Raw genomic sequence first — 14,133 nt, 5'->3', positions numbered from 1 at the left:
CAGTTTTGCTCCAAAGTTCATTAAGGTCCTGGTGTAGGCAGATGAATATTGTAATGGGACAGGATAAAGAGCATAGACGTATATATAGGAATGATAAAAGATCACATTTCAAAACAAATGGGAAAAGATGAATTACTCAAGGATATTGTGTGATGATTGGCTATTTGAAAAAAACAGATAAAAGTTGACCCCCTTCTCACTCCATTCACAAAAGATGCTCCCCTATGAATTAGAGTGAAATATCAAAAACAAAACTCTGAAATTATTAGAAGAAACCACAGGAGAACTTATTTATAACCTTGAGGTGGGGAAAGCCTTCTTCAGTGCAATGAGTATTTAAAGATTTTATTTATTTATTTGACAGAGAGAGACACAGCGAGAGAGGGAACACAAGCAGGGGGAGTGGGAGAGGGAGAAGCAGGCTTCCCGCAGAGGAGAGAGCCCGATGTGGGACTCGATCCCAGGACCCTGGGATCATGACCTGAGCCGAAGGCAGTCGCTCAACCAACTGAGCCACCCAGGCGCCCAGTGCAATGAGTATTTAAAAAAAAAAAAAAAAGGATAGAAAATTCTGACTGTATCCAAACCTAAAACTTCTTTTTTTCTCCCCCCCCCTTTTTTTTGAGAGAGAGAGAGAGCGTGTGCATGCACACGCAGTGGGAAGGAACAGAAGGAGGGGGAGAGAGAGAGAGCCCCAAATGAGGCTCAATCTCACGATCCTGAGATCGTGACCTGAGCCAAAATCGAGTTGGACACCCAACTGACTGAGCTATCCAGGCATCCCAAACCTAAAACTTCTTTACAACAGAAAAGCACATGAACAAAGGAAAAAGGGAAACAATGAATTGGAAGCAAATACATAACAAGACAACAATACAGGCAGGCAATTCAAAGAAAACCTCAGTGGCCAATAAAAAATATGAAAGAGATCAATGAAAATTACACGAGATGTCATTTTGTTCCATCAGTTTGCAAAAAAAAAAAAAATAATAATAATAATAATAATATCAAGGTCAGAGAGGCTGTGGAGAAATTGATTAAATGTAAATTGTCATGCCACTTTGGGGGGGGCAATTTAGCAGTATCTACATTAACACTAAAAATGCACGTACCTGAATGCTCAGAAGCACCTGGTATACAAAGAATTTACAAAGATTTTCACCGTGTTATGTAAAAGCCATAAATTGGGAATATCCTCAGTATCATCAATAGACTCATACCCCAAATAAACTGTGGTATATCCATAATATGGAACAGAATACAAGAGGTCAAAAGAACAAGGTAGGTTTATTTGACATTGAAAAACTTTGCCAATAAGTTGATGAGTAAAAAAAAAAAAAAGCAAGGTTGTAAGAAAATAGAAATAGTATAGGAAATTCTCATAAAACAAAAAAATAGAAAAAAATTCCCATAGAAAAGACATTCCCATAAAACAAAACTATATATTTTTTAAGATAAACGAAGGTAAGAATCTAAATACACACTGAAGATTGAGAAAACACCCATCAGGCTAATAATGGTGAGGACCTGTGGAGACAGCTGCTCTCTCTGAATTACCTGGCTTTTCCCAGGTATGATATGTTCACGTATTGTTTGTATAATGTGAAACGTAACGTAATTTAAAAAGAGGGAAAACAGAGGGCTCTCGAGAGACTTCCATGTGGAGGTGACCTCTACCCTACTGGCAAGCCTGAGTCCTCCCGAGAGCGGAGCCTCTGGAAAGCACGGTGGGCTCTTGGCCTCAAAGGGAGAGCCGGGAAGCTCCAGGGAAGCCTCTAGTTCCCTAAGGTATCCCAATACAAAGATGAAACCCCTCAGGAAACTTGGCTTGGGGGACTGGGCTGTTATTTTGGCAGGGGCAAATTGGGTCTCATGGGGCCTGAGGATATATGATTTGGGGGCCTTTGTGAAAAAAGAGAACACAAAATTTTGAGCACAAAATGCCCATGGCTATCCTAACACCACACGGTATGGAGTAAATGGTGACAGGGGAAGTGTGAGTAAAAAGAGAGAGTAGTCTTAAGTGACTGTGGTTAAAATGTTACTTTTGCCAATTTTACAAAACTATATGACCATGTGAACACATTGTTAGGGTCCCTTGCAGGGCTTTGGAAGGAGCCATACAAGTGAGGGGCCCTGAAATTTCACCTCCCTTATCTTCATGGAAACCCATCTCTGGACAAATGCCTTGGGTCTATTATCCTCAGGGACAGGGGGCCTTCTTCCGTGGATATGAGGCACAAGATTAAGTCACAGAGAGTCTGAAAATAGTGCCCTGGGGGAACATTTTACTAGTATACTTGGTATTTAAAGTACATTTCAAGTCAAAATAAAAATCAGTGGCATGCAACCTAAATCTCCCTGGAGATTTTCTTTAAAGCTCCTTACCATTTCTAAATTCTCTGAAGTCACAGGTTCAAGAGTATTCTGAAGAGAAAAGTGAGAAATTAATTCACAATAGGCTTGATGTATGTGCCCCCTCCCCTTTAATCTCTTTCTCCCCATCACTGTTGTCAGTAGCAAACTCATCCTGTAGACCCAGAGGACTGGTACTTGCATGGTCCCCAGCCCCGCAGGGTTTTGACACAGGATCCCTATTGTCCAGGATCTTAGAATGTAGGAGGGGAAACTGGAAATAGTGATAGGAAGAAATATGAATGAACAGAGGTAAGGAGATCAGTTAGGAGCCCATTCCAAAAATCTAAGTTGAAGCAAATATTTCTGATTGGCAAAATATATTGGCCATGTTGACAATTTTATTTAACCAACTCTAAATGTAACTCATAGTTACCAGGACTACCCCTGCAACTGGTGTTAGTTGGTGGCTTCTCAGTGTATGGAAACCGAGTGAATTATGGTGAGAAACATCCCCATTCCAAGGTGGTTTTCCCAACTGGATAATAAATCAAGCCCTCAAAAAATCTATCTGTGGGGCATTGAGTATGATGCTGTGGTGTTGGTTCATAAGAAGCAGGAGGTATGTTTTTAACAATCCAGAAATTTATCATCTAGTTAACTAAAAAAAAAAACTTCCATGCACAAAAGGATAACTAAAAATCAAGGTAGTATATGGGAAATGCCAAAAAAGGGGTACAAGAAATAATTCTGTAAGAGTTTAGAGGAGGAAGATCTCTGGGCTGGTGACTCTTCAGGGATCAGGATTACACCCCACTTTGAAGACATTCACTGGGGAGAAAAGGCCCTCAGTGAGCTCGGCAGTGAAGGTGAGTCTGTCTTGCTCTCCTGTATTAATAATTTCACAATTCTTTAGCACCTGACATAGTCCATTTTAAAGGCACACCCAATTAATAATTGTTGTTGGCTAAAAAATAACAAGTGTACATTGGATAGATAAGCAAATTAAGTTTCAAAATAGTATTTACTGAGGAACTATATTTTAAAGACAGAGCACAAGGCCCAGGGATCACATGTAACTAAACTGAAATGGGGGTGCCTGGCAGGCTCAGTCGTCGGTGGAGTGTGCGACCCTTGATCTCGGGGTCGTGAGTTCGAGCCCTATGTTGGGCACAGAGATGACTTTTAAAAAAATTTAAAAATAAAAAAATAAACTGAAATGGTAGAGCACCTACTTTCTAAGAATAATATGAAGAATAAATGTATTCCTGTATATTAAGAACAACCAGTTTATACCATAATCTGGGAAATTCAGTGAGGCATGAAAGGATTATTTCAGTCCAGATGGGGGGAAAAATTACCAATGAGGCAGGAATCAGGACAAAAGACCGTTCTCCCAGAGAAATGCCTGGGAGTGGTCTTGGTGGAGAGGCAACTCTCAGACAAGAGAGAGTGAGGCTCCCACTACTGAGGACACCTCTACTTTTTAATATCTTATTTTAACCAAAGCAAATCAATTTTGGAGTCATGGGCCATTGTGCCTGCAGTCCTCTCTTACAGCCTCCATAAGGCCCCATTCGTCCTGAAATCCCAAGGAGGCCTTAGGCTAGATGTGGGTCAAGGGGAGGGAGAAACATATCAGTGGAAAACAGGGACATTTCCTACCGGTTGAGGCTGTTTGACTTTCTTCTTTGGATTTATAGCAGGTTGGGGGTGCTCCACTTCCTTGAGCCAAGACTCCTTGGGCAATTTATACACATCCAGCCAAATATCTCCAGCTCCTGCATTGGGAAACCAAGGAGCCATTGAGCAACTGTGAGCAGGCCACAAGTTTCCTGTGAGGAACAGCCTGTCTTCTCAGAACCCCCAGCACAGGGACCAGCAGGCACCCTTGGTTTTTTGGTTTTGTTTTTTTAAAGATTTTATTTATTTATTTGACAGAGAGAGAGAGAGGGGCCAGAGAGGGAACACAAGCAGGGGGAACGGGAGAGGAAGAAGCAGGCTTCCTGCGGAGCAGGGAGCCTGATGCAGGGCTGGATCCCAGGACCCTGGGATCATGACCCGAGCCGAAGGCAGAGGCTTAACAACTGAGCCACCCAGGTGTCCCCAGCAGGCACCCTTGTAACAGCCACTTGGGCAAATGGAAGGAGACGTGGTCCTGCAATGGGTCACTGCCAGTCCTCACTCCCCCAGAGCGGTAGGGCGCCTCCCCTCAGGCCTCCACCCTCTGAAGGAAACCAGGCTCCTCACACTCACAGCACTGATATTACAGTTTTTAACCAAGCTGTCTGCTCTGCCCGGTCCCCATGTTTTCTAGGTTCCAAGTGGTAAATTACACCGACATTTTGTCATACAGCTTTTCCCATCAGGGGAGGAAGGCGGTATTATAGAGTCTATAACTCTATAATGGGTATGGCTGAGGGCTAGAATTGGGAGAGATCCCTCCGGAGCATTCTTCTGATATTTGAGGAAATGACCACCCATGGAAGTGGTTGTGGGGCTTTAACTTGTCACAGAAACACGCTCAGCTTCTATACCCAATACCTGTCAACCTGGGAAGGGTTACTTCCCCTTGGTCTGGGACTCTGGCTAAGTGTGTTTTCTTTAACACGTAATCATCTGGACATCTGGACTTCAGGCTTCTGGCCTCCAGTCCTGGGAGAGAATAAATATCTTTTGTTTTAAGCCACCTGGTTTGTGGTACTTTGTTGGGGCCTAGGAAATATGACGAAGTATAAAAGCTTCCTTTGATGCATAAAGCATTATAAAGTATATAAGCACTTAACATTTGAGGGGCCTGTGGCAAGAATATAGAGGTCCATATACTGTGTGTCTAAATATTTAAAAGTTAAAAATCAAGCTAACAGTCACTTGAATAAAAGAATAAAAGATGTTCTATCACCACAGTAATAATGACAGCAGGTAAGATCCAAGAATGAATGATAGAATTGGGGGGTTATACTTTAAGGGGAAATGGGATATATGCATAGTCTCAAAGTATCTCCCCCCAAATGTTTATCAATTACTGTGGTGCTTTCAACATATGCCCCCAAATTCTTTGATTCTCCTGCCTCCAGGAAGGGATGCTTAAATCCTCTGCCCTTGAGTGTGACCTAGACGTAGTGACTTGCTTCTAACACAGTATGGGAAGGGAAAAGCAGTATCTTAACACTAGAGGAACCTGGCAGACACCAACTAACTAGATGATGTTGCTAGCACATACCCCCGATATACAATGACACCTCTGTGGCATCTCCCCCAAATCCGTAACCCTGGTTGAATCATGAGAAACACAGCAGGCAAATTGAAATTGGGGGACATTGTACAAAATATCTGACTGGTATTCTTCAAAGGTGTCAGGGTCGTGAAAACAAAAGAAAGACCGAGAAATTGTCACAGATCGGAGCAGACTAAGAAGATCCGATGCCTAAATAGAATATGATATCCTGGATTGAGCCTTGGAACAAAAATATTAGTGGAAAATGGGCAAAATCTGAAAAAAAAATCCTACCACCTTTAGTGAATAGTATTATACCAATGTCATTGCTTGATTTTGACAAATGGAAACATCTGGTCATGTTAAATGTTGGTATTGGAAAAGCTGGGTGAAGGGTCCAGGGGAACCCTGTACTGATCTTTACAACTCTCCTGTAAATTATTTCTAAATAGAAGGTTTGAAAAAAGGTGGTTATCTGGAAGAGACTACAAATCTGAACCTTCTTATCAGCCTTCGGTTAATCTTGCCTTGTAGGAGGAAGGCTGCGAAGTCCCCTCCTTGAGAGATCTCCATCTTTATACAGGTGGTTTGCTTGCTGGCATCATCCTGAAAAGAAGAGAAGGGCTGATGGAGTAAGCTCAGCCTGATGACGGAGAGGAATGTGTTTCGGGGTCTTTTGTGGGTCACACCAGGGAACATAAATCCTCGTAGAGCTTGAGACATGAAAAGATGCCTCAAACTGCTTCATACTTCCCATTTTTGTACAGCAGTTGGACAAGATCGTATATAAAGAAGTGGAATTTCAATTTCCTGCCTAAAGGTTTTGGACATATTTCCTGGTTTCTTAAATACTCCTGATGACTGTGGTGATTACATACTATCTGTTCTCCTGGTCATCTCTGCAAACTCTAAAGAACTATGCCAGCACTCAGTTATTCAAAATGAGTTGAACTAAGTTCTGTATGACACTGAAAACTGGTCAGGTGTTGAAGAAAGGCTCTATGTGGACTACAACAGTGTCTTCGTCTGTTCAGGCTGCTATAAATGGCTCATAAACAATAAACCTTTCTCTCTCACACTTCTGGAGGCTGAAAAGCCAAGATTTCCAGATTTCAAGAATCTGGCAGATTCAGTGCCTGGGGAGAGCCCGTTTGCTGGTTTGTAGACTTCCTGCCTGCCACCTTCTCAGGGTGCCCTCTCATGGTGGAAGGGTTGAAGGAGCTCTCTTGGGCCTCATCTGAGGGCACTAATCCCATTTACGAAGGCTCTGTCTTCATGACCTAAATACTTCCCAAAGGCCCCACCTCCTAATACCATCCCACTGGGGATTAGGATTTTCAACCTGAATTCTGTGGGGATGCAAACATTCAGTCCACAGCAAGAAGAGACTGACTGTAACCCTAGTATGAAATCTGCTCAAATTTCAGGCCAGGTGAGAGACTCAATGTTTATGGTTGTCCGTGGCTTGCCTTTTCATTTTCTTAATTGTATCTTTATAATAACGAAGATAATTGTTATTAAGACCTTTATTAATAGGTGTTTGCATTTTGTTGACTTTTTTTGAAAAAAAAATCAAGTTGTAATGTTTTATTACAAATTAAAAATGAGGTGCTTAAAATCTCAACTTGGCTAGGGGCACCTGGGTGGCTCAGTTGCTCGAGAGTCCAACTCTTGATTTTGGCTCAGGTGGTGAGATCAAGCCTCGAATCTGGCTCCACACTGGGCATGGAGCCTGCATGGGATTCTCTCTCCCTCTCTCTTTGCCTCTCCCCCACCACCCCAGGCTTGCTCTCTCTTTCTTTCTCTCCAAAATAAATAAATAAATAAAAATAAAAATCTCAACTTGGCTAGATATGAAACAATTTAAAAACCTTTAAGGGTATATCAAGAAAAACCAGACTTTTTGAAAAACCCATTTGGTATTACCAAAAAGAGGTATCTTTAAGTAAAAATAAAAACCAGATGCTGCAGATAATGCCACTAGTTTTAGCTGTCTGGTCAATGGTAGAAAAACAAGCACTTAAGGTCTTCGGCTCCAATCTTTTTTTCACTTCTTACTGCCAGAGTGTCATAATTTCACCCATCCTCCCACCTCCACCCCCCCACCCTGCCCCTCTGGCAACCACCAATTTGTTCTCTGTATTTAAGAGTTTCTTTTTTTCTCTGTTCATTTGTTTTGTTTCTTAGATTCCATATAAGAGTGAAATCACATGGTATTTGTCTTTCTCTGTCTGACTTCACTTAGAATTATACCCTCTAGGTCCATCCATGTTGCAAATGGCAAGATCTCATTTTTTCTTATGGCTGAGTTATATTCTATTGTGTCTGCATATACCACATCTTCTGTATCCATTCATCTATCAGTGGACACTTGGGTCCTTCCATAATTCGGCTATTTTAAGTAATGCTGCAGTAAACACCAAGGTGCATATATCTTTTCAAATTAGTGTTTCGTTTTCTTTGGGTAAATTCCCAGTAGTGCAATTACTGGATCATGTGGGATTTCTATTTTTAATTTTTTGAGGAATTTCCATACTGTTTTCCACAGTGACTGCACTGATTTACATTCCCACCAACAGTGCACAAGGGTTCCTTTTCTCCACATCCTTGACAATTCTTGTTATTTCTTGTCTTTGATTCTAGGCATTCTGACAGGTGCAAGGTAATATCTCATTGTGGTTTTTTGATTTGTATTTCCCTGATGATGAGTGATGTTGAGCATCTTCATGTGTCTGTTGGCCATCTGCATGTCTTCTTCGAAGAAATGTCTGTTCATATCTTCTGTCCATTTTTTAATTGGATTATTTATTTTTTGGGTGTTGAGTTGTAAAAGTTCTTTATATATTTTAGATACTAACTCTTTATCAGATAGGTCATTTGCAAACATCTTTTCCCATTCTGTAGTTTGCCTTGTCATTTTGTTGATGGTTTCCTTTGCTGCACAAAATCCTTTTATTTTGGTGTAGTCCAGATAGTTTATTTTTCGAGATCACTCCTTGTTGGCTGACTGAAGTGCATGATGGTACAGGTGGTAAGCCTGCATTTGCTCAGCCCCACCCTGCTCAGCCTCAGGAGCCGTGAAGTCTCACCTGAATTCTCAGCTGCTTTTGTCCCTTTGACATCTTATGGCCTAGGTTTTCTGGGCATTTACATCAGTAGTAGAAGTTGCAGGGTTGAGGTGGCTGCTGATCTTGGGTCTCATCTCCTTGATTTTCCTTCTCCTCTTCATTGCTGTCCTCTCTAGGCTGTCTTCAGTGAGAAGGGCCCATCCCCTGATACAGATTCTCTCACTGCTTATCTTACCTTATTCTCTCACCATCTATCTGCTTCTGCACCCTGCTTGTCAACCCCTTCCATCCCTTCTGCACAGGAGGATTGGTGTGGTGTGATGGGCTCCCGAAAGGTCTCTGCCCACATGCAGGTGGGGACTGTCGCCTGCGCTGGGCCCAGTGCTGTGGGGCCTGACATTCAGGGGCATTCTCTGACCCCTCACTCCTTTCCTTACTCTCAAGAGTCTGGAATTCTACTGGTAATTGCATGGCCCTAGACGTGGACGGTGTTCACAGTGCTTGTCTTCTGCTGCGGATTTACTGCCTTGCACTGAACTCCACCAGGGCCTGTAAGGCCTACTGCCTCTGCACACTTTCTCCTCCAACAACATCAAACTCTTCCATCTCTCCAGCTCCTATACCGAAAAGTCCCTTCTTGGGGTTACCCTTTATGGCAGTCTGCTATGCAAATACATCTTCCTTGGTGTCCTTGCTGCTAATGAAACCATGTCTGTTCTGCACATGGAATCATCTGACTGGTCCCTAAACCTCTGTTGCTGTGACCTCCTGTCCCCACCAGCAGATGCCACAGCTCCCTGCACGGTGGCAGGTGGCGTGGGTGGGGGCATTGCAGTGTGGGCGGGGCCATTGTGAGGCCCCTGCTGGGTCTCTGCCCCACTGCTCAGGACTGTGGTCACTCTGACTGGGGCCGGCTGCGGCTCCTCCTGGGGTGTGAGGCTCCTCCTGGGGTGTGAGGGTCACTGGCCAGCACCAGTGGGGCCACTCAAGGCCCTCAGGCTCCAGTCAGCTCCTGCTACAGAGTGAACTCTACTAACATCTTTTGATGAGAAGTTTTAATTTTTTTAAACAGGTATATGTTATAGGATATAGGGATATAATAACATATACCAACTACACATGCTTAAAGTGTACAATTTGATGTTTTGACATACGTATACCCCTTGACACCATCCCCACAGGACCGTGAACATATCCATCACCTGGAAAGTTTCCTCCTGCCCTTGGTAATCATCCCCTTCACCTTCCTCCCACGCCACCCCAGGCAAAAACTGATGTTCTCCGTGACTACATTAGTTTGTATTTTCCAGAATTTTTTATAAATGGAGTCATACGGAGTGTACTCTTTTGTGTCTGACTTCTTTCACTCAGCATAATTATTTTAAGATGCATCCATTGTTACGTGCATTAATAGTTCATACCATTGTGTGGGTATACCACAATTTGCTTATCCACTCACCTGCTGATGGACATTTGGGTGGCTTCCAGTTTTTATCTATGACACATGCAGCTGCTTATAAACATTCACGTACACGTGTTTGTATGGAGATATGCTCTCAGTTCTGTGTAAATATCAAGGAGTGGAACGCCTGGAGCGTATGGTAGGTGTATGTTTAACACTTTTAAAAAACTGCCAAAGGGGTGCCTGGCTGGCTCAGTTGGATGAGCGTGCGACTCTTGATTTCAGGGTTGTGAGTTTGAGCCCCACGTTGGGTGTAAACATTACTTAAATAAATTAAAAAACTTAAAAAAAAAAAAACCTGCCAAAATGATTGTACCATTTTACTTTACCACCAGCAGTGTATGAGTTCTGGCTGTTCTGTATCTCTCCCAACGCTGGGTGTGGTCACTCTTTTTAACATGAGGCATTCTAATGCATGTGTAGTGGTAGCTCACTGTGATTGACTTGTTTTCCTAATGACTAAGGATGCAGACCATCTTATTTACTTTCCATGTATCTTCTTTGGTGAACTGTCTTTTCTTTTCAAACCCTTGCCCATTTTGAAAACTGGGTAGTTTAGTGCCTTATTTTTGAGTTTGTGTCTTGAGAGTTCATCACATGTTCTGGATACAAGTCATTTATCAGATAGGTGATTTACAAATATTTTCTCCCAGGCCACTGCTTGTCTTTTTATTCTTTTTACCAGTGTCATCTACAGAAGTTTTTAATTTTGATGGAATCCAACTTATCAATTTTTTATCGTATGGGTTGTGCTTTTGATGTTGCAGCTAGAAACTCTTTGCCAATCCCAAGGTCACAAGACTTCCATGTTTTCTTCTAGAGGTTTTATGATTTTAGATTTTACAGATAGACATGTGACCCATTTCAAGGTAATTTTTGTGTATGGTATGAGAATAAGAAGTTTTTAACTTTGATGAAGTCCAGTATCAATTTTTTCTTTTATATTTAGTGCTTTCCATGTCCTAAGAAATCTTTGCCTTCCCCAAGGTAGCTAAAATATTTTCCTGTGTTTTCTTCAAAAAGGATAATGTTTTTAGCCTTTACATTTAGACCTATAATCCAGCTCAAATTATTTCTCATATATGGTGCAAAGTAGGGTGGAGGTTCGTCTCCCCCCTACTTGTTAATCTAGCATTCCAGCATCATTTGTTGAAAATACTTTCTTTTCCACACTGACTTGCTTGTATACCCATCAATGGTATTTTTTACAAGTTAAACTGCAATTAAAAATCTACTCTGAGCAATCTCTCTCTCTCTCTCTCTCTCTCTCTCATTTTTTTCTGGACTCATCAATTCACAAAACACTTTCCGAGACCCCACAGTATACAGGCAGTGTGCTAGGAACAAGGGATACGTGGGTGAATACGACATGTCCCCTGCCCTCAGAACAGTTACGTCCAAGAGAAGAAGTAGTCATACAAACAACTAAGTATGCAGAGTGGAGAAAACACTGTGATAGAGATTCTGTTCTGTATGGGGTGGACAGAGGAGGGAGACAACGGGTCCTTTGGGGCATCTCAGGGACAGTATCTCAGAGAAGGAAATATCTGAGCTGGTCTTAAAGGAAATGTAAGGGAATGAGGGAAATTTAAGAGGCACACATAGTAGGTAGGGAGGCAAGGGGAGCACTCTGAGCAGAGGGAACAGCACAGGCAAGGGAACAGGATGTGAAGCAGCCTGGAAAATTTAGGGACTTGTAAATAGTTGCTGAATATATTGGTCTGGTGCTCAATCTGGACTGGAGTTCCTTAGTAACTTTCTTCTCCCGACAACAGGGTAAATAAATCCAAAGCATTCAGCATGTACCCTGAGCTGGTGGGGGATCTTTAAATTGGATATTTTAGAGGAGGCTCTCCATCCAGAGAGTCTCTATCTTTCTACTCTAGGACAACTGTTGTCACCTCCATAGTAAAAGTAAACTTCATTTGCTACAGCCTTTGGCCCAGCTCTAGGTGAAAGAACAGGAACTTACCACTTCATTGATGGCTTTGATTAGGAAAAGACCATCCTTATTAAAATAAAACAGTCTAGCAATACCTGAAACAGAGAATGTAAGACAGACAAATGAATCAAAGAAGAACTGGAATTTTATATCTGACTTTCTGAATTATCATCTTGTGCTTATGGATTCTTAAGCCTCCTCCTGGCCTCTCCATGGCCCCTGCTGACTCAGTCTCCCTGGCTTCCTCCACCCCTGACTTGACATGTTCAGGCTGTTCTACCTCCTGGGTCCTCTCTGCCTACCGTGGCCCATCCTCTTGTCCTAGAAGCCTCTGTAAGACACTCTTAACTTGCCCCAATACCCGTAATCCAGAAAGGTAAAGGGCCCACTGTGGGTGAAGGTCTAACTCAACACAATAAACATCCAAGGGATAGCTGCTCCATGACCACAAATATGCCAGGGACAACCAAGGCAGTCTCTGCCTTCACATGCATTACACTGAGGATCACACAGACGTGAAACCAAGCAGATGTAATGCAGTGATAAAGTACACTCCTATCTTTAGACCAAACTCCTCTTGAGTATCAACTTTCCCCCTCTAGCTGCCTCAAGGCTGTGCATGCTCAAACTTACAGAAAAGTTTCAACAATAGTACCAAGAGTTCCCATATATCCCTCACCTCACTTCCCCAGTGATAGCATCTTACATAACCATAGTATGATTTTTCCTTTCATTTTAACAGCCTGTGCCTTGGTTCAGACTTTCATAATTTCTCTCCTTGATGAAAGCAACAGTTCTTCTTGGTCTCCCTCCCTCCTTCTTTCCTGCCTTCTTCCTTCCTTTCTCTCTTTCTCTCTTTCTTTCTTTCTTTCTTTCTTTCTTTCTCTCTCCCTTTCTTTCTTTCTTTCTCTCTCTCTCTCTTTCTTCCTCTCTTTCTTTTTTTTTTTTTTAAAGATTTTATTTATTTATTTGAGACAGAGAGAATGAGAGACAGAGAGCATGAGAGGGAGGAGGGTCAGAGGGAGAAGCAGACTCCCTGCTGAGCAGGGAGCCCGATGCGGGACTCGATCCCGGGACTCCAGGATCATGACCTGAGCTGAAGGCAGTCGCTTAACCAACTGAGCCACCCAGGCGCCCTCTTCCTCTCTTTCTAACAGAAGATAAGTTTATTTGGGGATAGTACAGAATTGCATCCCTGGACAAGTAAACTACTAAACAACCATATCTCTGCCTCTCATTTTGACTTGCTCCTACCATAGTGTCCTTCCTAAAATGCCAATCTGGTCAGGTCACTCTCCTGCAGAAGCACTGTCCTCCACGACACTGTCTATGGTTCTGTGTACTATCATCCCCATGAAGCCCTGGTTCATCCTCACGCTGAGGGGAAGAAACAATCCCTGATTTTTATGAGCAGTAGGATTTCTGAGTGCCCAAAGGGTGTGAACTCTGGGTCCACACTGGCTGGTTGGCATCCTGCCTGTGCCACTCACCTTCCACATTACCTCAAGTAAGTTATTTAACCTCAATGCCTTGGTTGCTTCTTCTGAAAAACAGGGATAAGAAATTGTGCTTACCTCCTAGAGCTATTGTGAAGGTTAAATGGGCTAACCTATGTGCAATGTTAGACTAGTGCTTGGCACACCATCCTGTCCTGTGGATGTTAGTTAATACTACATGACCAAGGAGAACTCTCCAGGTCTGGCCCCACCCATACCTGGAAAGGAGATTAAATTGAACAGTCTACAGATAACTATAAATTCGGCTAAAAAAAAAGAGGAAGAACATGTACCCATTTCATCCACAGGAGCAATAAGTATTTCATTCCCCAAATCTGTGGCCCAGATGGAAGTGACATCAACCTTAAGTTTCTCCCAAATATATATTCGTTTAGCATTGTACAGGTTATAGATGGAGAATCCTTTGGCTCCTCCAATAAAGACATAGTCTTGGGAAATCGCCATACAATTTGGCATTTTGTTGAACTGGGAAAACAAAAACAAAGAGAAAAGGAATGATTTTCAGCTGCCACCAGCTGCAAGAATATGAGCTAATTTTTCAAAGAGGCATGTGGGCCCTTCCTAGATATAAT

The 14,133-nt window shown here is 42.5% G+C and overlaps 1 protein-coding gene across 7 annotated transcripts in view; it reads right to left on the bottom strand.

Moving 5' to 3' along the window:
• The window catches only part of WDR93 (WD repeat domain 93), a 46,211-nt gene that overhangs the window by 27,790 nt on the left and 4,288 nt on the right, over positions 1–14,133 (bottom strand). For all 7 annotated transcript variants that reach the window (XR_004682644.1, XR_004682645.1, XR_004682646.1 and 4 more), the window contains exons 3-7: positions 13,834–14,026; positions 12,075–12,139; positions 6,100–6,178; positions 4,021–4,136; positions 2,389–2,427 (exon numbers count right to left, since the gene is read on the bottom strand). Coding sequence is in view for 3 of the 7 variants with exons in the window: in XM_035024128.1 (XP_034880019.1) it covers positions 2,389–2,427; positions 4,021–4,136; positions 6,100–6,178; positions 12,075–12,139; positions 13,834–14,026 (492 nt within the window). In the remaining 4 variants the exon portion in view is untranslated. The remainder of the gene's footprint in view (positions 1–2,388; positions 2,428–4,020; positions 4,137–6,099; positions 6,179–12,074; positions 12,140–13,833; positions 14,027–14,133) is intronic.

The sequence above is a fragment of the Mirounga leonina genome, unplaced genomic scaffold (genome assembly GCF_011800145.1).
Source record: "Mirounga leonina isolate KUSES-001 unplaced genomic scaffold, KU_Mleo_1.0 Mir_178, whole genome shotgun sequence".
NCBI lineage: Eukaryota > Metazoa > Chordata > Mammalia > Carnivora > Phocidae > Mirounga > Mirounga leonina.
Note: the sequence above shows the minus strand (reverse complement) of the source record. Positions and strands in the feature narration are given on the sequence as shown.